General features: G+C 41.1%; 1 protein-coding gene and 1 pseudogene across 2 annotated transcripts in view; both read left to right on the top strand.

The window, feature by feature from the left end:
• Pdxdc1 (pyridoxal dependent decarboxylase domain containing 1) overlaps window positions 1-22,348 on the top strand; it is a 67,856-nt gene that overhangs the window by 28,530 nt on the left and 16,978 nt on the right. For both annotated transcript variants that reach the window (XM_029470326.1, XM_021185429.2), the window contains exons 6-13: window positions 564-753; window positions 3,701-3,769; window positions 5,927-6,005; window positions 15,826-15,910; window positions 16,714-16,762; window positions 16,911-17,012; window positions 18,386-18,511; window positions 21,446-21,496. In XM_029470326.1, coding sequence (XP_029326186.1) covers window positions 564-753; window positions 3,701-3,769; window positions 5,927-6,005; window positions 15,826-15,910; window positions 16,714-16,762; window positions 16,911-17,012; window positions 18,386-18,511; window positions 21,446-21,496 — 751 coding nt within the window. The remainder of the gene's footprint in view (window positions 1-563; window positions 754-3,700; window positions 3,770-5,926; window positions 6,006-15,825; window positions 15,911-16,713; window positions 16,763-16,910; window positions 17,013-18,385; window positions 18,512-21,445; window positions 21,497-22,348) is intronic.
• Window positions 7,784-8,844, top strand: LOC110311969 (annotated as a pseudogene).

The raw sequence follows: 22,348 nt of genomic DNA, 5'->3' as shown, positions 1-22,348 counted from the left end.
CCATGTGGTTGCTGGGAATTGAACTCAGGACCTTTGTAAGAGCAGACAGTGCTCTTAACCACTGAGCCATCTCTCTAGCCCCAGGATGGTATTTTCTAAGTCCATTCATTTGCCTGCAAAATGCATGATGTCCTCGTTCTTAATAGCTGAATAGTATTCCATTGTGTAAGTGGACTACATTTTCTGTATTCATTCTTCCGTTGTGGGCATCTGAGTTTTTTCCAGCTTCTGGATATTACAAGGCCACTAAGAACAGAGTGGAATACGTGCCCCTGTGGCATGGTGGGACATCTTTTGGGTATATTCCCAGGAGTAGTACAGCTGGGTCTTCAGGAAGATCTATTTCTAATTTTCTGAGGAATCTCCAGATTGATTTCCAGAGTGGTTAGACAGTTTGCAATCCTATCAGCAGTGAAGGAGTGTTCCTCTTTTTCCACATTCTCTCCAACATGTGCTGTCACCTTAGTTTTTTATTTTAGCCATTTTAACTAGTATAAGGTGTAAAATAAAATATTTTTAAAATTTAAAATAAGAGTACATTAACATACAACATCTCTTAATAGGTACGAAAATGGATGTGCATATTTCCACGAGGAAGAGAGGGAAGGACTTGCTAAGATCTGTAGGCTTGCCATTCATTCTCGCTACGAAGACTTTGTTGTAGATGGATTCAACGTGTTATATAACAAAAAGCCTGTCATATATCTTAGTGCTGCCGCTAGACCTGGCCTGGGCCAATACCTTTGTAATCAGGTAATGTAAAAAAAGAAAAAAAGTGGTTGCTGTTTTTAACACCTCCCATATTTTTTTCATGTGTATGTGTGTATGCATGTTTTTATATGTCTGTGTGAGTAGATACATACATATTCATGGAGGCCAAGGGGTTAATGTCAGGAGTCATCCTCAAGTATTCTTTCATCTCATTCATTGAATCAAAGTCTCTTAGTTAAACCCAGAGCTTACTCTGTAGATTCCCTGTCTGTGCCTTCCAGGTCTGGCATTACAAGTGGGTGACTAATCCCACCTGGCATTTACATAGGTTTCTGTAATCCAAACACATGCTTTACCTCTGAGCCATCTCCCCAGTCCCAAAGATAGAGGCATGCTATTTTATTTTATTTGTGTGTGTGTGCGTGCGTGAGTGTGTACGTGTGTGTGTGTGTGCGTGCGTGTGTATTTGTGTTTGCCTGCATGTCTGTATCTGTAGAACATTTATGCAGGTTGCCACAGTGACCAGAAGAGGTGTAACATGCCCTGTAATTGATGTAGAGGTGATTGGAAACATTGCAATGTGGCTGTCAAGAACCAAACCCAGACCAACAAGTGTTTTTTACACTTGAGCCATCTCTCTAGCCCCCAGAGATAGATAGTTTAAAGAAACTGTGTCATGTGGTTTCTTTTTGATTTGTATTGCTAGAGCTCAAACTCAAGGCTTCACATGTGCTAAGCAGGGGCTCTACATACTCAGCTGCACCTGTAGCCCCAGTGCTGGGTCTTTTAAACTTTTTTTAAACACATTTTCCTTATAGATGCATGTCTGTAAAGGTGTGCTACATTTGTGCTTGAGTCTGGATGCCTGGAGCTGTGGCAGGTGTTTGTAAGCCACCTGATGTGGGGTGCTAGAAACCAAACCCAGATAGTCAATGAGTATTTCTAAGCACTGAGTCATCTCTCAAGCCCCTGTTCTTTAAACATTTAAAGCACACAGATTCATTTCTCTAGCTGCTATTTGTATCAAGTAGACAAAAAGATCTCTTTATATGCTTTTTTGTTATTATACAAACAGTACAGCACTGTGGGCTGGCAGAATGATTCAGTGCATAAAAGTGCTTGATGCATAAGCCTGATGGCCCACACAAGGAAGCCTGACACACTGCCGTACTTCTGTAATCCCAGCATGAGATGGGTATGGAGACAGGAGAATTGTACAGAGGCATAGGCCAATTAACTTGGAGCATATAGCATGACGAAAAACAGAAAAGAGAAATAATGACTCCGTGGGCTTGTTGGTAGCACAACCATTCTAGAGTTTGGAAAGTAGAGGCAAGAGCACTGCCCAGATGTGAGCTACCACACCAGACTTAATTTTTCAGATGAGATCTTATCATGAGTGTAGCCCAGGCTGGTATCAAACTCTGTAGCTCAGGAACTGGCCATCCTCCTTTCTTAGACTCCAAATCACTTTTGAAGTGGATTTTTATTTTGCTTTGTTTTTTTAAGTATTTTAAGGAAGGAATGCAATGTAGCTCAGTAGCAGAGCACTTGGTCTAGCATCCATAAGGCCCTAGGGTCAATCCCTGGCGCTGCCAAAGGAAAGCATACTACATAAAGTGTTTTCTAGAGAAAATGTGTGAATGAAGCACTCACTGTATGGTTGGTTTTTGTTTTTTGTTTTGTTTTGTTTTGTTTTCGAGACAGGGTTTCTCTGTATAGCCCTGGCTGTCCTGGAACTCACTCTGTAGACCAGGCTCAGAAATCCGCCTGCCTCTGCCTCCCGAGTGCTGGAATTAAAGACGTGTGCCACCACACCCAACTCACTGTATGTTTTTAATGCTGCATCTGTTTATAGTTTCTAAAACTACCAGCTCCCTGTGTTTTGAAACTAAACATTAAGAATTTAATGTTACAAAATTAATTTGACAACTTTTCTCCATACGTGACATTGACTTTGCTTCTTTTTTTTTTTTTAAGATTTATTTATTTATTATATATGAGTACATTGTAGCTGTCTTCATACGTTCTAGAAGAGGGCGTCAGATCTCATTACAGATGGTTGTGAGCCACCATGTGGTTGCTGGGATTTGAACTCAGGACCTTTGGAAGAACAGTCAGTGCTCTTACCCTCTGAGCCATCTCACCAGACTTTGCTTCTTTTAAGCAATATTCTTCTGATAATCTATACTTCTTATTTTTTAGGGGTAGAAGGACCCATAAATAAGATAATGTTCTCTGGGCTAGAGAGACCACCCAGTGGTTAAGAACACTGACTGTTCTTCTGAAAGTCCTGAGTTCAAATCCCAGCAACCACCCATATGAGATCTGATGCTCTCCTCTGGGGTGTCTGAAGACAGCTACAGTGTACTTACATATAACAGTAAATAAATCTTTGGGTAGAAGCGAGTGGGCCCCAAAGTTGGGGTCCTGAGCTCAATTCCCAGCAACCACATGATGGCTCACAACCATCTGTCCAGTTACAGTGTACTCATATACATAAAATAAATAAATCTTAAAAAAAAAAAAAGATACTGTTCTCTGAATGATTGAAGGAAGAATGCCAGGTTACCCTCCTCAACTCAGAATGCAATGTGCTTAGTTTTTGGTTTTTTTGGTTTGGGTTGGGTTGGGTTTTTGGCATATTATAGACTATGTTATTTAGAGAGGTTTAGATTGTGTCCTCCTACAAATCATTTGTTAAGTCACCTTTTGGAGTGAGAGTTTAACTTTCCAAATGTCCTTTAATATATATTTATAAAGCTTGAAGTCTTGAGGGGAGAGAATTTTTTTTTTTAAATCTTAAAGGCAAGGTCCTACTGTATAGGCCAGGCTGACTTCATACATGTGACCTCCAAGCTTAGTAATAAGATAACACACACACACCATTGTACCCCCACTAAAATCTCTGTTTTTAAAGAATACTTTGTGGTTTGTCTCCACTGCTCAGTCTCATAGTCATAAGTAAACAGTGTGTTTCTTCTTGCAGCTTGGCTTACCCTTCCCCTGCCTGTGCCGTGTGCCCTGTAACACTATGTTTGGATCCCAGCATCAGATGGTGAGTTCCCCTTTTGGTTAGATGGTTCTATAGAATTGCGTTTTGAAACCATGTTTTTCTTTTATCTGACATTGTGTTTGCTGGCTCCCAGATAGTTATTAGCTTACCCATTTATTGCTTCATTGCTCCCGTTGTGGTGCTGTATATGCTTTTGTATCTGAATGAAGGCCAGGCTTTGTAGCTCTAAAGGAATTTTGTATTACTTCATCACCTGCTTCTTTTGGAGTGGTGGGAGGAGGATTGTTTTGGTCTAAGGCCCCTTGTATGCTGAGTATATACTCTTCCCCAGCCCTTTCATCATCATGCATCCCAAGTAAGCATGAGAAATTTGTTCACGCTCAGAGCTTTAGCTAGCTGTCACTGCTATCTAAGTTTTTGAGTGGGCAGATTCTTTTGTTTTTTGTTGTGTTGAGACTAGGTCTTCCTGGGATCCCAGACTGGCTTTAGAACTGTGATCCTTCTATAATGTGAATGAGCAGATTTGAAATGAAGTCCTTCATTGTAATCTTAGGGTTAGTTTTTACACATGCAGGAGATAAATATCTCGACATTGAAGCAGAAAGGAAGGGAAAAACTCTAGGATTCTGCATTTCTATTTTCAAAATAGTTTACTTGTCTGTGGGGAATGAGAAATTATTTTCTTTTAATGTAAATGTTTTGTTTGTTTTCAATGTTTTGGTTTTCAAGACAGGGTACCTTTGGCTGTCCTGTAACTTACTCTGTAGACCAAGCTAGCCTTGAATCCATCCACCTGCCTCTGCCTCCTGAGTGCTGGGATTAAAGGACTGTGCCTCTGCCACCAGTTCCCAGCTAATGTAAATGTTTAAAACTAGAAATATTGGTCTTGTATATGTACAGTTTTCACCTTTAATCTCTTTTAATATTTCTAATTAGTTTACTAGGAATACAGATTTTTGTTATCTGTGATTATAGAAAGCAGAATTGTTATAAAAATTTATTTGAATAGTGTGAAATTTCTATAGGAGGCATACTTTAATATTAATAATTTAATATTAATAAATAGGAGAAAAATAACTCAGTGATACCAAAGAGAAATTTGGAAAGGTTGTAAATGTGTTTCCTGTGAACGTTTAATATTATAGGAGTAGTTTTTATTTTATTATTCTCTCTCTATATATATGACCCTGCCTAAAATAAAATAAAATAAAAGGAGTTCAGAACTCTTAAATTTTTTTAAATCACAAGAAAATTAATGTTTTTTAAGAGCTTCTAATATGCATTTTGTCCAGGTTGCATACAGTGACTTTAAAATACTTTTCTTACACCAATTAATAAAACTGAATAGATTTTAATGTTTTAAATCTGAAGTTCATGAGTAAATAGTTATCCTAACATAAAAAATGATTTGAGTTATTAATTTTGAGTCATCTGTGCTTTTAGAAGTCACGGTTTTTCATTAACCATTAGCTTAGGTCTCTGTAGTGCTTCCTAGTGTGCACAAAGCCCTGGGTTTGATCCTGAGTACCACGTAAAACCAAACATGGTATGCACCTTCAGGGGGTGGAAGCAAGAATCAGAACTTCAAAGCCAGTTTAGGCCTTATGAAACTGGTGGTGGATAGGAGAGAGCTCAACTGGTAAAGTGCTTTTTAAGAAAATGTGAGGACCTGAGTTCAATCCCTGGAACTCACCTTTTAAAACTCACTGGCGTGGTGGCACTTATTCTTAATCCCAGCATTTGAGCAGTAGAGAAGGTGGATCTCCATAAGTTCAAAGCCAGCCTGGTCTACATAGCAAGTTTCAGGCCAGTCAGAGTTACATGGTGAGATACTGTCTCAAAATAACAACAACAACAAAAACAAAACTAAAAAACCTTAGGGCCAGACATAGTGGCTCATGCTTGAGAGACGAGGTCAGGTTAATCCATGGGCCTTGCTGTATAGCCAGCACAGTCATATCAGCAAGCTCCAGGTCAGTGAGACACTGTCTCAAAAAATAAGCTAATTGGCTCTTGAGGAGCACCCCTGAGCTGGACCTTTGACCCCTCTGCACATACATATGTGTTCTAGTAACCATATGTACATGCATTTGTGTGTACACACACAGTCATAGCTTATCAGTGTGCACCTTTTGTGCTGGTTGTCTTATATTTTATACTGGTTGTCTTATATTGTTGTGGTTTGTTTGCTGGTCCTAGGACGTTGCCTTTCTCGAGAAACTGATTAAAGATGACGTAGAAAGAGGAAGACTGCCCTTGCTGCTTGTTGCAAATGCTGGTAGGTGTCATAATCTAGTACACACTGAATACTTGGCCTACGAGATAGGATCCTGTGTTGTCAAGATGGGGTCTCAGTTCTATAACCAAGGCAGGCCTGGAATTCATAGTAGTCCTCCTGCCTTGGCCTTGTAAGTGCTCATGTTAAAAAGTGAGATGCCGCCCCCATCAAGGTGAGGCACTCTTGGTTTTTGTTTCTTTGTTTCATTGATTGGTTTTTGAGACGGCCGGCGTTTCTCTGTATAGCCTTGTCTGTGCTGGAACTTGGATTTGTAGACCAGGCTGGCCTCCAACTCAAGGTGAGATGCTCTTAAAGCAACTAAAGAAAAGCTCCTGGAACTAATTTGTGAACCTAATAAAGTTTCTAGATTTCTATCTAGCAGCCAACAAATAGAAATCTAATTTAAGGCCAACAAGATAGCTAGCTGAGAAGATAAAGATGCTTGCCGCTAAATTGAATGGGCCGAGTTCTGTCTCATGGTAAAGAGGGAACAGAACCCTGAAAGTGTCCTTCCTGTTGCACTCTGTTGTATGTATGCCCACGTGTACATACAAAATAAATGCAATAAATAACGTTGAATTTACAATGTCTTTTATGATAGCATCAAAAAGGATGAAACTAGTCTAGGCAGTGGTATTGCATCCCTTTAATCTCAGCACTTGGAAGGCAGGGGCAGGCAGATCTCTGTGAGTTCAAGAGCCTGGTCTACAGGGCTAGTTCCAGACCAGTCAAGGCAGCATAGAGAAACCTTACCTAAAAATACCAAACTAGCCGGGCGTGGTGGCGCACGCCTTTAATCCCAGCACTCGGGAGGCAGAGGCAGGCGGATTTCTGAGTTCGAGGCCAGCCTGGTCTACAAAGTGAGTGCCAGGANAACCAGGGCTACANAGAGAAACCCTGTCTCGAAAAACCAAAAAAAAAAAAAAAAATACCAAACCAAACCGTGAAAATGGGGCAAGGGGACTTAGCAGGTAAAGGTGCTTATTGCCTGATGATATATATCCGACAACCAGAGTTCAATTTCCCAAACTCATAAGGGTGAAAAGAAAAATCAGCTCCATAGAGTTAGCCTCTGACTTCCACATTATTGCCATGGCATGTGGGCACACACACATCTCACGTGCTTATTATACACAGGCTAATAAATTTAAAATACTTAGTGAATAAATATAACAAAATATGTGTAATATCTATGCACTGAAAAGTACAGTGTATTCCTGAAAGAAGTTGTTTTTTTTTTTTTTTTTGGTTTTTTCGAGACAGGGTTTCTCTGTGTAGCCTTGGCTGTCCTGGAACTCACTCTGTAGACCAGGCTGGCCTCGAACTCAGAAATCCTCCTGCCTCTGCCTCCCGAGTGCTGGGATTAAAGGCGTGCGCCACCACGCCCGGCCCTGAAAGAAGTTTAAGAAGGCCCAAATGTGCTGGGCAGTGGTGGCGCACACCTTTAATCCGATACTTGGGCGGCAAAGGCAGGTGGATTTCTGAGTTCAAGGCCAGCCTGGTCTACAGAGTGAGTTCCAGGACAGCCAGGGATACACAAAGAAACCCTGTCTCGAAAAATATATATAAATAAATAAATAAATAAATAAATAAATAAATAATAAAAAGGCCCAAATGTACTAGAGCATACATGTTAGAGACTTGATGTCAGTAACTCATTTCTCCCTAAACAAGCTCTGTCATAGTCTCTGCATAATGAGTTCTAGGCCAGCCAAGGCTACACTGCAATGTCTTATCTCAAAACAAAACCAAAAATGAAAGAAAGAAAGAGGGCTTCTCTGCCAGGTCTGCACTGCTGCTTCCAACTGTCTCCTTGTGGCACGACCCTCGAGCCACGCTCTTCCCCCTGCGAGCGACAGCGGCGGTGGCGGGCTCCAAGGAGAGCGGCGGGTGCCGGAACAGAGGCGGCGCTTCCACCGCTGCGCCCCCACTGCAGTGACCCGCGTTCCACCCTGGGTCGCGGTGGCCGTCCATGTCGCCGGGCGTCCTACTGGTGCCCAAGCACCACGACTTCCTTCGGCGACTACCCAGCGGGGTGGCGGCGGCCGGGTCTCCACGGTGGCGGCCAGAGCAGAGGCTGCAGGAGCCCAGCTCCAGGATGAAATTCAAGAACAACCAGACGCGGACATAGGACCGCGGGGGCTTCAAGAAGCGAGCAGGAGGATGAGGTGCAGTTGTTGAGTAGCAGTCCAGTGGATTGTCCCCAGAGGAGGAGCCTGGCACTGCTGCTTTGAGGGAAGTGTATGAAAAGGCTGGAGTCAAAGGAAAATTAGGCAGACTCCTGGGAATATTTGAGCAGATTCAAGACCAGAAGCACAGAACATATGTTTATGTTCTGATAGTTCCTGAAGTATTGGAAGACTGGGAATATAGGAAGGAAGAGAGAGTGATTCAAAGTAAAAGATGCAATCAAGGTTCAGTCCACGCAGAGTATCTGGAAAAACTAAAGATGGGATGTTTTCGACCAGTGGAAATTCCTCGGTCCCTTCCCTCCCACACAACAATGCCTTGTTTGTGACTGCTGCACGGCCCTCTGGGGTGCCATCCAGTACGGGGTAGAGGGTTGAGCCCCTCCCATCATGTGGCGGCTCTGCCACAGGAGAGGCTCTTTCACTTTTCTTCTAACACATCTGACTGCTGCTGGCAGGAATTTCAAATAATTTGCACGTATTTCATCTGCTTTGAAGTCTTTTAAAATAAATAGCAAAATAACAAAAATATTTTAAGATGCCAAAGGCATGTGGAATTTTTTTAAAAGCCTTCATTGTACCCCATGACTTTGGTTTCACTTTTATACCATTTTTAACATTTTCACTTTGGTCCACTTAACATTGTATGGTTTATTTTGACAGCTCACCTAGTTATTGTGTATATTATTTCCCTGAGTTTTTTCTTACAATATCAAATAGGCTCCAACTGTTTGTTGGAAATTAATGAAAAATTCTTGGTATTTAAAGAAATACATCACTCGGGAGGCAGAGGCAGGCGGATTTCTGAGTTCGAGGGCAGCCTGGTCTACAAAGTGAGTTCCAGGGCAGCCAGGGCTGTACAGAGAAACCCTGTCTTGAAAACAAAACAAACAAACAAACAAAGAAAAAATATATCTACCCCAAAATTTAAATTTAAGAGAGTTGTATTTTCCCTTTGTAAACTGCAGATTTGGGCTGTTTTTGTATGGGCCAAGTAGCCTTTGACAAAGCACTTCAGCTTCCTATTTCCATAAATTGTTTACAGCCAGAATTATGTCACAGTCAATGTCCTATGACTGATTCCTCTTGGCCACAGTGATTTGATATGAAAGAGTGCGCCTTTTTGTTAGGAAAAGCTCAGCACAGCTCCTCCTGAAACTGTGTTTATAGAAATCCATTGAGCACATTCAGCTACCACTTCCCTTCTTTGACATAGACAATATTAGGGGCCACATTTCCCTCAATGGCCAGTGTTCTTTAAATATATTTTCAGTTTCTGATTTATTGACAACATTGTTTACCACTGGACTAGACTCTAACCTTGGATGCCAGTCAGTGATCACTTTATCACCCTACATAAAATGGCTGTTCTTTTTGGCTGTTCTAGGCCTAAGGCACTGTCTTGACTGTCAGTTAGCGACATGTCAGTTAAGTTAGCTGTGGGGGAACTAGAACATTCGAGCCAAGAATTATTGTACCTCATCTTTGTGCTTACTCAAAATTGATCACCCCATAAAAGTACCGGTACTTCCTCCATAAAGTCCTGGAGGAAGTGACCGGGGGGGGGGGGGGGGGGGGGGGGGGGGGGGGAGGAGAGGAGGGAAAGATCTTTATCCACTATTAGCCTTTTGTAAATACTCTAACCGCAAGCATAAAACAGTAAAGTAGAGTTAAGACATTTGTTCTGTCGCTTGTTAACCTTTAAGGTGTAATGCTGATGCTCAAATGGGTCCTTGCCTGTAAGGAAAACTGTGCCGCTCTGAAAATGAGATCTTGGGCCACAGGTACAGCAGAACTAAAAGCATTAGGTTCCAAAGCAGAAGAACTCAGCCAGTAGTACTCATTCTAAATTATGTAGTGTAACCAAGCGTGATCATCCAGACCTTTTATATTTGTCTTTGTGCAGAGGTCATGTACTCTGGGTGTTTTAAAGAAACCCACAGGTTGACGTTTTCTGTCTTTTTGTTTTCTCACGATTTTCTGCAATCTCTCCATGTATTAAACACAACAGAGAAACCGGACTGTTTTGTTTCTTTACTGCTCCTAGCTAATAAACCATCACAAGTGCTTGGGGGTTTATATGTACCTGACACTCTCAGAGGTAATAATGCCTGAACCTATTTTATATGTAAAATATGTACAGTATTAATGTCAACCATCTCTTTAAAAGTTAGTCTATAAATATTGTTGTATAATTTCTTTAGTCAGAAACATTTGGACTAAGTCATGTCACCTGGGTCAGGATTTTCTTCAGTGCCATTTAGCAAACCGTCTTTAGTCTATGCAGATAGCAGAGACTAACAGAATGTAACTGAATGCAGCTTCACTGTTAAATTTCACCTGTGAGGTCCTCATTATTCTTCTGGAATCCAGACTTGCAAGATATAAAGGAAATTGAATCTACTAGAGCTAATATCTACCAGCCTAGCCACCTGCAGTGGGGAGACTGCTGTTCTTATTTGTGCAGTTGCTGAATAAAATGGGGCAGCTAAATTCTCCAGTTCCATGTGCCTCCTAACATTTAAAAGAAAAAAAGCAAAGTAACTTGTTAAAAATTGACTTGCAGAAAAGTAGAAACTGCTATGTGGTGGTGTAAAGAAATGGCATTTTCCCACCAAGTACAAGCCATCAGTTTTATCAGTCACACTGTATGAAGCAGCAAAGGTGGAGAGAAATGGGAATGTGTACAAGAATTGCTTTGCTTGTCTGAGATGTCTCATTCAAACTGTTGTAAGAATTGTAAGAATCTTGACTTTCTTTTTTACATTTGGAAACAGCAAATAAAATGGAACAAGAAAAGAAAAGAGAGACAGACAGACAGACTTGATTTGGACCATCACTCAGTTTATAGCTTGTGTTTAGCAAGTCCAGGATCCTGGATTCAGGCCCCAGCAATAAGAAGCTTTTGCTATTTGAGAAGACCCGTTTGAGCTGGGTATGTGGCTCATGCCCTTAATTCCAGCACTAGCAGTGCAGAGGCAGGTGGATCTCTGTACATTAGAAGCCAGCCTGGTCTACACAGCAAGTTCCAGGACAGCCAGAGCTATATAATAGATTCTATCTCAAAAGCAAAAACCCTATTAAGAAGTAAAAGCAAGCAGTAGGCTGGGAAAAGTATTTACAAAACTTTTTTTTTTCTGGCATATGATTTATATCTAAAATATATAAAATTCTGTTTCAATTCAGTAATTAAGGTGACAGACAGCTTTAAAATAAACAACATTTGGATGGATAATTTACCACATGGGTATATAAACACTTTAAAGATGTTTAATGTCATTATCATTACAACAATACAGTTTAGCTCCATATGTTGGTCTATACTTAGATCATAGCTTCTAATTCCAGCACTTCAGAGGCTAATGCCTGGGGATCAACAGTCAAGGCCAGTCTGGTCTAAACAGAGAAACCATAGTGAGGTCTCGGATGTAGTTCAGTTGGTAGAGTACACACTTAGTACGTGCAAAGCTCTGAGTTTGATCCTTAGGTCTAAGTGAAGCAAAGGTGGGCAGCACATGTCGGTGAGAAGCACTCTGAGTATGTGGGCCACAGGTTTGAAGTTCAAGATTGGGTTAAGATGCATAGTGAGTTCAGGGTCAGGCAGTGTTAAAAATATAAAATAATAAAGTAAAACCACAATGAGAGCTCAAGATCTAGTTCAGTCTTTGTTTGTCTGCTATGCCTTTGACCCTGGCTCCAGTCCCTCCCTTCGGAGAGGGACTCTTACACTGCTGAGGAAAAAGGTGCCTTATGCTTACAGGGGTCACAGCAGCTACATACATTCCTGGTAGGGTGTTGTGTGACAAAGTGTACTCCAGATAGGGATCCCACTACAGACCAAAGTCAAACTTGGTGAGCCAGTGAGTTTTATTGGGGTTTACTTAAAGCAGAAATGACTAAAAGACAGCTGCATCACCAAAGCCCACCCCAGCATGAGTGACAGCTCACAACACTGGCAGCCTGGAGCACATGCACAGCTTGCAGGCAGCTCAGTAGGTTGGAGTTGTTACGGATCTGGGATCACTCAGAGATTTACCATGACCATGGATAAATTTTAATAAGAAGGGCTTTATTAAATACTGCCCTCATGGCACCAGGACTGTAACTGAGAGCACTCCCAAGATGCAGCAGCTAGCCATATCAGCCCAAGGCGTATAAAGGTGAAACCCACAAGATTACATGTATTTTGCTAGTGGATCGGCAGAGTCTTATTTTAACATCTTTATCTTGCAGTTATCCTAGTCATCTTTTTAGCAGAGTAATCAAATTTAATTATAAAAGCAGAAATAGCAGTGAGTCTTATGACCTGTTATTTTACAAGAACAGCAAATTTTACAAGATCAATCAATTTAAGAGTAGTTTTCAACAGCTGGGAAAAAAAGAGCTTGGACTGCTAGGGTACAGCCTGTAGAAGCTAGGGACTTATATGTTAAAGGCATTCTTTTGCTTTTTGGTCTCAAGCGTAGTAAGTCTAAACCTTAAATGTGATTTTAATCATCACAGGACTATACTTTCCAGATTCCTCTGTTGCAATAAAACTCTTCCAGGCAGCTCCACTGGTCTCAGAGTTGTCTTTGCTGATTTGCTTGTCTAAATAAATCTGCCTTTATCTTCTTTTCATCTGGCCTAATCAGGCCTATATCTTCATTACCAGGGGAGAGAAAAAGCTATTGCACAGCACCACATAAAGTAGGCATGGTGGCCCTTGTTTCTCGGAGGAAATTGTTACACAATATTGGGATACAAAATGTTGCAGACATTCAGTAAACTTGGACAGTTGCTCAGAGAGCCAAATGCAAATCCTGTAATCCACTCATCCCTTACTGTAGTTTATCAAGGAGAAATGAAACAATCTCCAACCAAAGATTTCTATGCATGTGTTTGTTCATTGATTAAATAACTTGAGTGTTCTTCACGAGGTGAGTGGATAAACAAATTAGGGCATTTGCCTACAGTAGGACACTAATCAGTAAGTACAAAGATGTGCTGGCCCCCACTTCAGTGTGGAGGAGTTTCAAAGGCACGCCGATGTACAAAGAATTGCATATGGTGCATTCTCTTGACACTCTAGGACAAACAAGACTTGAGTGGAAGGAATGGATAAAAGATTGTTGGGTCATGAGTTAGGGAGGAGACCAGCTACAGTGAGGGTGGAGAGCTTTTAAGGTAATAGAATCAGTATTGATCATGACATTAGTTACATACTATGTGCATGTATCAGCATTCATTGAACTATATACTTATATGAATGGCGTTTTTTGCAAGTAAATTATATTTTAATCAAGTTGTTTGTCTAAAAAATGAAAACCATTGCTTCCTGCCTGACTTACCTTACTATATGTTTAGAAAGAAGCACAAATTGACCCATATTCAGTCACTTGATAGAGATTATGTTTAGCATGTAACTGAGTGACCTCCCATTGTGACCTATATTCCCTCAATAAATGCCTCAGAAATAGGCACTACCAAAAGTATGAAATTACTCCAATAGTGATCCAGTCATTAAATACAACCCTGTACTTTCATCTGGATAGAAGTATTACAATCAAGTGTTACTTAATTCTGTAACCTAAATGTGTGGTATGCATGCCTGTGATTCCAGCAATAGAGGCAGAGGCAGGCAGGTCTCTATAATTTTGAGGCCCCCTTGGTCTGCATAGCAAGTGCCAGGATAGCCAGGGCTACATAGAGAGACCCTGTCTCAAATAAACAGAATCAAAAATATTTTTAAGCTGGGCAGTGGTGGTGCAGGCCTTTAATCCCAGCACTTGGGAGGCAGAGGCAGGCGGATTTCTGAGTTCGAGGCCAGCCTGGTCTGCAGAGCGAGTTCCAGGACAGCCAGAGCTACACAGAAAAACCCTGTCTCGGAAAGAAAAAAAAAGGTTTTGGTACATGTCAAGCATTGTGTGAGTTTGAGGTCAGCTTGATACACATACTAAGTTCTAGGCAGGGCTACATAGTAAGACCCTGTGTATATGTGTGGGGAGTGGTGCCTGTAGTGTTGTTCCTTGGGCACGATCTACTTGGTTTTATTTAGACCAGGTCTCTCTCACTGGCCTTGCCAGGTAATGCTAGGCTGTCTGGCCGGCAGAGCCCAAGGGTCTTGCCTATCTCTGCTTCCTACTGGGATTGCTATGTGCTGCCATCATGCCTGGCGTTTTAACATGAGTTCTGGGGATTGAACTTAGGTTTTCATGCTTGTGGAACAAGCATTTTGCCTAATCATCTCCCTAGTCCTTATCCCCTTTTGAGACAAAAGTCTCACACTGGCCTTTAACTCAGGTAGCCAAGGATGACCTTGAACTTTTAGTCTTAGTGCTAGGATTACAAGCATGTACCACCATGCCTGCTTTATATGGTGCTGGGTGATAGCTTTTTCTCTCCCTTGGTGATGAAGATATAGGCCTGATTAGACCAGATGAAAAGAAAATAAAGGCAGGTTTATTAGGAGGCAGCTCTTACGTGGGTTCATCGATGTCAAAAGTGGAGGCCAGTGAAGTCACATATCTAGGCTAAAGCAAGGGGGTTTTGTAGAGCTTAGGCAAGGAATAATGATGTATCAGGTAGGAGCTGGAATTGTGTCTATACATGTTCAAAAACTGAACCCCTGGGTGGGCATTCTTGGGTACGTTGCCGGAAACTCAGAGTCAAGGAGTCATGTCAGCCAGGAAGGGTAGAGGAGGATTTTTGTGTGTGTGTGTGTGGGGGGGGGGACCTGGAGAAAGGAGGGTAGGTGGGGTTTCCTAGCTTGGGGGGGGGGAGGCAGGGTGAGCAGGCATTCCTGAGTAATACTAGGCATCTAATCTAGAGTCTCTATATGCTAGGCAAACACTCTACCAACTAAGGCACATTGCCAACCTACATAACCTTTTTTTTAAAGTTGTGTTTGTTCAGGCCATAGTGAGGATGTAGAAGTTTTTACTAGTTGGGATTTTGTTAACTGAAAATTTAGGGCATTTGGGGAAACACATGACTCTGTGTTTTACTTAAGTAGAAAAAGGATGCCTCCAGCTAAATCTGTAGTGCAAATTACTAAAGGGAAGGACTCCTTGGACATATTTAAGTAGTCGTCAGAATATATGTTTTATGATAGCAACCTGTGTGATAAAAATACAAACTCATGTTACATATTCTTTTTATAAAGGTGATACCTAAATCAAAAAGCTCAGGATGTGGATATAAAAACAGTGAGAAAAGATAACTTGAGCAAATGTCAATGGAAGTACTGTACCTAAAGTAGTGAATGTAAGACAGTTTCTATTGACAGGACATCATCGGAAAGAGGAAAGCTACAAACGTTTATGCACAAAACTGAGGTTTCTAAAGAGAGTGCTGATAAAATGTAGCATAGATCAACAGTCCCACAGTCTTGATGACAGTGAGTAAAAAGTCAGTCTGCTTTCAGTACAAAATTAGGCACTTTTAAAAGAGGAGACACATTCTTCAAAACTCATACAAATCAACTAGCAAGTGTTGATTGTAAGTCAACCCACAAGGAAGATTTCAAATAGGAATACACTGCTGCTTCCATCCCATCAAAATGCTGTATAGCTGTGTATGAAAGCTCCCTCATTGTAAAGATTCAGAAGGCAGTGGGTTGCTTTTTAATGTCCCTGCTTCATTATATTTAGGAACTGCAGCAGTTGGACACACAGACAAGATTGGACGTTTGAAGGAACTCTGTGAGCAGTACAGCATTTGGCTTCATGTGGAAGGGTAAGTAGACAGTAAGGTTGGCCAGTTCCATCTTGGTCCTTATGGAGAATGAACATCAGACCACCACTGAGTGACATTTATCATTAACGGTCACCCAAACTGGCTAAAGCAAGAGATTTTATTGCTTCATATAACGGAAAAGACCATTGCTAGGAATGGCTTTAGACACATTGTCAACCAGAATTCCATAAGTTCCTCTCCACCTCCTTCCCTAATCCTGGTCACTTGGCTTGAGTTCCTATGTTTTGACTTGTGGAGAGACATTTCCTATTATGGTAAAAAGTAACTTCAGAAATCCTAGCCCTCTTTCCATCTTCATGTTCCATGAGTTCCTCTGACAGCTGAGGTCATTTGAACACTTCTGAAGTGGGTGAGTCCACCTGAGCTCATAGTTTGATAAAGGTTATAGGGTGGTTAGACAGAAGGCCCCTGGAGTGTCTTTAGAGAGAAGAGGAGCAGGTTCAGGGCAGCCAGATGCCCATGTCACCACATCATCCACGAGAAGGGTCCTTTTATCTTCTATAAAAAGGAAGAGTAACCATGAAAGATACACAGTAGTGCGGGCATTGTCTTAAGTAAGCAGAGACAGCCCCTAAAGCATGTTTTTCTTAAAAGTGCATTTTGAAGCTTTCTATAACTCCTTTGGCTTTAATAAATGCTAACAAAAGGCATAGGCGAAGATGTTAGTATATCACCTTAAGGACAGCACGGTCTTCTTTTTTGTTTTTTTTTTGTAGAGTGCCTGCTTAGGGAACAAGTAACATTTAAGTAATTGGTTCTCACACTGGTGCTTTTTCTTCCAGTGTGAATCTGGCAACATTGGCTCTAGGTTATGTCTCCTCATCTGTGCTGGTATGTTGTTGGTTTATTGACTATTGGTGGTGGTAAGGAGCTTAGTCTATTCAGTTCATTCTGGTTTTCCATAGTTCTTATGACTAGAGGAGGGACTGTGTTTCATGTTGTCTGGTTACCTAATGAACAAAAGCTCTCTTTTTGGTAGGCTGCAACCAAGTGCGATAGCATGACACTAACTCCTGGCCTATGGCTAGGTTTGCCAGCTGTTCCTGCAGTGACACTCTACAAACATGACGATCCTGCCTTGGTGAGCTGACTGTCACTAGGGAATGAATGATATTCATAATTGCCTTCTAGAATAGAACTTAGAGAAATAAAGGAAAGTTTTTTTTCTAATTCTACTTCTGTTGCCTTTCTTAAATTACTTTTGGGGGGGCAAATGTATAAAATAATGGGCTTCAGTATGACATTTTCATGCATGTATATTGTACCTTGGTCATACTCTCCAGTACCAGTTCTTTTTAAAGTGGGCAAAGTGGCACATACCAGTAATCCCAGTACTCAGAAGGCTAAGGCAATAGAATCTCAAGTTTAAGGCTATCTTGGGCATAGTGAGACCCTGCCTCAAAAATAAAAGCAAACAAACAAAAAGTTAGTGGAGCTGAAGCTCCATTGGTAAAGAGTGCTTGTCTAGCAGGCCTGAAGCCCGGAACTCCATCCTCAGCGCCACACAAAGTGGCTGTGGTTGACAGTGCCTGATGTCCTAGCACTTAGGGGATGTAGCCAGGAGGGTCAGGAGTTCCTAGGATACATTTGGGGGTGGGTGAGGGGGTGGGGAAGTACTCAGACCTCCGCACACATGTGGAGGTCTTTGTGAACGTCTCTTCCTCCACCTTTCCCTGGGTTCCAGTGATCAAACTCACAAGTGCTTTTACATGTTGAACTGTCTCATTAACCCAGGATGCAATACTTTAAATCTTCCTACTTATGCCCTCCCCATACTTCCTGTGTGTATGGAAGGCTTTTTGTGTGTGTGGCATTTTATGACTGATTTTTTTTTCTTTTGCTTGATTACTTAATAATGGTCATTTAAGAGTTTTTAGGGTCTTACAAAGTTTTTGTTAATAGATAATAAACATCTTTTTACATATCAAATTTACAAATCAAATTATTTTCAGAGATTAGGTTCCCAAAAGTAGAATTACCATTTAAGACACTGACCCACATTTTCAGTATAGGTTGTAACATAATAATCTTAATGGTTTAAACCATGAATTTTTTTTCATAGATCTGTTAGTGATAGGTTCATGCAAAGTAAATGTTCAATGATAACTGCTTAAACAGTTGATATCTTGCTTAGTTGATAATGTCCAACAATTTTAAAGATGCTCATAGGAACCTGTTAAGGTGCTGCCTCCTAAATGGCTAAGTGTGTGGCTCTAGAACTTAGTCCATCTGCAGTTTCACCTGGAGTAGCTCTGTCTTTCCTCACTTGTGAATCCTCCATGAACACAGCCAGCTCTTTGAGCTAAGCTCATTTAGGGTACTAGTTTTGAAAGGCCAGTGGGTAATGTAAGCCAAGTATCCAGCCTAGCATCTGACATGTTCTATGTGTAGTAGAATAGCTAGCCAGTGCTGACATTCCAGCAGCCCTGAGAGCATGTGTCTTGTCTCTTTTAGACACTAGTTGCTGGTCTTACATCAAATAAGCCTGCAGACAAACTCCGAGCCCTACCACTCTGGTTGTCTCTACAGTACTTGGGACTTGATGGCATTGTGGAGAGAATAAAACATGCTTGTCAGCTGGTGAGTAGAAACATTAAAAGCATTGCAGAGACTTCCACAAAAGCAGAGACATGAGTGTCCTTTACTTTTGATATCCTCTGTCCAGAATGAGAAAAGTCATAAGGTGACTTTCAGGAAAAGAGATGGTTCGTAATATTGCCCTGACTGACTGGCCTCCAGGGAAAGGGAATATAGAAATTGAGAATTCAGTGTAGAGGCCTGTCATGGTGACTCATGCCTTTCATTAATCCCAGCACTTGGGAATGCAGAGAAAAAAGATCTCTGAGATTGAGGCCAGCCTGTTCTACATAGTAAGTTCCAGGGCAGCCAGGACTACATAGAGAGACACTGTCTCAAAACAAAAAACCAAACCAAACCAAACCAACAAAAAATGAAAGGGGGGTGGTTGTGGGTAAGGGAGAAAAAAGGAAAATTCAGTGTGAGCGGCACGGGCTTTTATATATGTGTGTGTATTTGAAATCCCACTCCATTACGTACCCATCCATCTTGGTCTGTTTGTTTTGTTGTTATTGTTTACCTGTCAATCCCATGAATGCTGCCAATATAGTCTTAGGTGTGTAGCCATCACAGAAACATGTTAGGCCTCCCAGAGGCCACACCTTAAAGAAAGGACACTGTCCCTCTCTCAGCAGCTATCAGTTACCAATAGCTCTGTACTCTGCTAAAGTCCATGGGTATTTTTTTCTTAACATTTATGTGTATAAATATTTAACCTGCATGTATGCCTGTGTACCAGGTGCATGCCCAGTGCCCTAAGACGAAAGGAGGGAGTGGGTCCTAGGACTGAAATTACAGGTGGTTATGAGCATAATTCGGATGCTAGGAATTGAACCTAAGTCCTCTGGGAGTGTATCCAGTGTTCTGAACTGCTGAGCCATCTCTCCAGCTCCCAGACATGGGTAATTTTAATAAAGGAGCTTGGATTTCCTATTTTTCAGGTTCTGGGGCAAATCCTTCTTTGTATTTGAGATATCCTGATTATTAAATCCATAAATTGTATTGTAAGTTAATTTTATCTGGTTGGCTGCTATAACAAAATGCATTGGACCAGGTAATTTGTGAGTAACAAAAACTATGTTGCTTACATTTGTAGATGTTCTAACCTAAGGACAGGATATCAGTAGAGTCAATGTCTGGTGAAGGCCTTAATAGTACCAGCTATGTATTCTTACCTGGGAACAGGAGAAGCAGTCCTCCATCCTCTCTTTATAAGCATGTTCACAAATCCCTTTTAGTGAATCCTTTAGTCACTTCTAAAGGCTGAACCTATTAATATCATTGTTTAGGATATTAGGTCTCAGCATAGGATTTTTGGACAGATACATATATTCAGAACCTTACCTTTTAAAAAAAAAAAAAACAAAAACTAAAAGAAAATCAAGGTAGGTGTGGTAGATCAGGCTGTTTCCTAACCACTTGAGAAGCAGACAGAGGCAGGAAGACCAAGCATACAAGTCCAGCTTTAACAACAGAAAAAGAGAGATTGGGTTTGAGTATGATCGTGCATGACTGTAATCCCAGCTTTCATGAGGTAGGGGCAGAAACATCAGGAAGGAGTTCAAGGCCAGGATCACTACATAGCGAATTTGAGAGGGTATCTTGGGTTACATGAAAAACTATCTTGGAAAAACAAGAGTCATATTTGTGTAGTTTGAGCATTGATCCTTATGTTAGTTTAAAAGCATAATGTCATCTTTTGACACCTGCGTTTTATCACCTGTGATATAGGATAATAATTAGGGTTATTATAAAGACTTACTTGAGTTTCTGTTAAACTATTAAGTAGTACCTGGTCACATAAATTATTCATGTATCTGTAAATCTTTGTTTTAAATATACTCTTGGGCTTCAGTGGTAGGTCAGAAGGAAAGCACACATGTGTAAGACCCTGGGTTCAGTCTTAGTAGCCCAAACAAATACTCTACTCTTTCTCTCCCCAACCAGGATATTGACACTCTTGTGTCATTTTTATACTTAAGAAAAATTAGTATTTAATCCCTTTCTATATTACAAATTAATTTTAAGGTATATGTTTATAAAAAGAATATCTTTTTAAAAGTGTTGTCATTATGCTGTTAGCTCATATCATGATTCTGTTTTGAGGAAATAAAAGCTGATTTACCATAGCAACCTAGTCAAGTTAGGTGAAGGTTTGCACACTCATGGGAGAGGTTTAGTACCCCCTTGGCTTTAGGAGTGCAAGAAAATAACAATAACATCAACTACCAAACCCTTCAGGTTACCACAGCTCTAGGATCTGCCTAAAACTCAAACTTGTAGCTAGTCTCCAGTGCTCAAGAGGATTTGAATGACAGCCTGCTGTTCAGTCATCATTGCTGGGCCACATGGGACCATTAGCAACTGTGCATATCTGCATGTCCATGCAGTACAATCCATACTGTGACATACATTCCTAGTAAAGAAGAGCTGCCTCTTGTGTCTCTTCTCCTCATCTCTTTTTACATTTGTGGCAGCTGCTTAGAATCTACTCAGGAACACACACAATCAAGCACTTTGTGTTGTTTCATATGATGCTCACAGTTCACAGATAGAACCATTTCAAGTGGGGTTCCTTGAGGAGCTCTACAACATCCAACTCAGTGGATATCTGCTCTGAATATCATTTCCTCTACTCCCTGAGTTGGTGACTATAATGATTCTCACATCAGTGATGAGGGATGTTGGATTGACACTGTATAGTAATACTAACGGTATCCATCCTCATGACTTGGTATGCCTTGTACCTTTACATGTAAAAGAATGGAAACTATTTGCACATGTTAAGTTGTCACACTTAGTAATCACCAAGTTGCAGATGCTTTGCCTGAGGTACCTATTTGCATATCACAAAAATCCTCATGAAGTTTGCTAATATATTATGTCAGTCTAGTCAAGTATAAGTGTTGTATACTTACTTGTTGTTGTTATTTTCAGAGTCAACGGTTGCAAGAAAGTTTGAAGAAAGTGGACCACATCAAAATCTTGGTATAGTATATAATTTTCTCTACTTTTTTTTTTTCTTGGTTTTTCGAGACAGGGTTTCTCTGAGTTCCCTGGCTGTCCTGGAACTCACTCTATAGACCAGGCTGGCCTCGAACTCAGAAATCCTCCTGCCTCTGCCTCCCGAGTGCTGGGATTAACGGCGTGCGCCACCACACCCGGCTCTGAATTGTTTTCTTAACCTCTTGTTCTGTCATCTTAGCTATCAAAAGAAAATAGATTGGTTGGAGAAGAGTTCAAAGTAGATTAAAATGAATTTGTTGTTGGGAATTGAGGCAGTATAGTCCAAGTCTTTTTCCTGTTCCTTGCTGAGCCCACTTGGGCTCTTTTTATGTCCTCTCCTAACCTTGAGTTCTTTTGAAGTGTCTCTATAAGGCTGCACAGAGCCCAGCCACTAGCATTCCTCCAGGTTTTTTCAATAGCCACTTCCTTCAGTGGAGTAGATAGATTCCCAGTTTTCTGAAAAACTGCCATATTGATTTCCAAAGTGGCTGTACAAGTTTGCACTCCCACCAACAATTGAGAAGTGTTCCCCTTGCTCCATATCCAACATGAGTGGTCACTTGTGGTTTTTATCTTAACCGTTCTGACAGGTATAGCATGGAGTCTCAGAGTCAAATTGATTTGCAGCTCCCTGATGGCTAAGGATGTTGATTTCAAGGAAGACAGTAGAGTTCATGGAAACATTACAGTAGAGTTGAGAAGACTAGAGCAGCACATAGGGAGGAGGTAGGGTTATCAGGATAGAGACAAATTGAAGAGAGAACATGCTAGATACAGGTAAAGACAGAACAAAGCCGGGTGGTGGTGGCGGCGCACGCCTTTAATCCCAGCACT

The sequence above is a fragment of the Mus caroli genome, chromosome 16 (genome assembly GCF_900094665.2).
Source record: "Mus caroli chromosome 16, CAROLI_EIJ_v1.1, whole genome shotgun sequence".
NCBI classification, from domain to species: domain Eukaryota; kingdom Metazoa; phylum Chordata; class Mammalia; order Rodentia; family Muridae; genus Mus; species Mus caroli.
The sequence above is the reverse complement of the archived record's forward strand: the minus strand, read 5'-3'. Positions and strand labels throughout refer to the sequence as shown.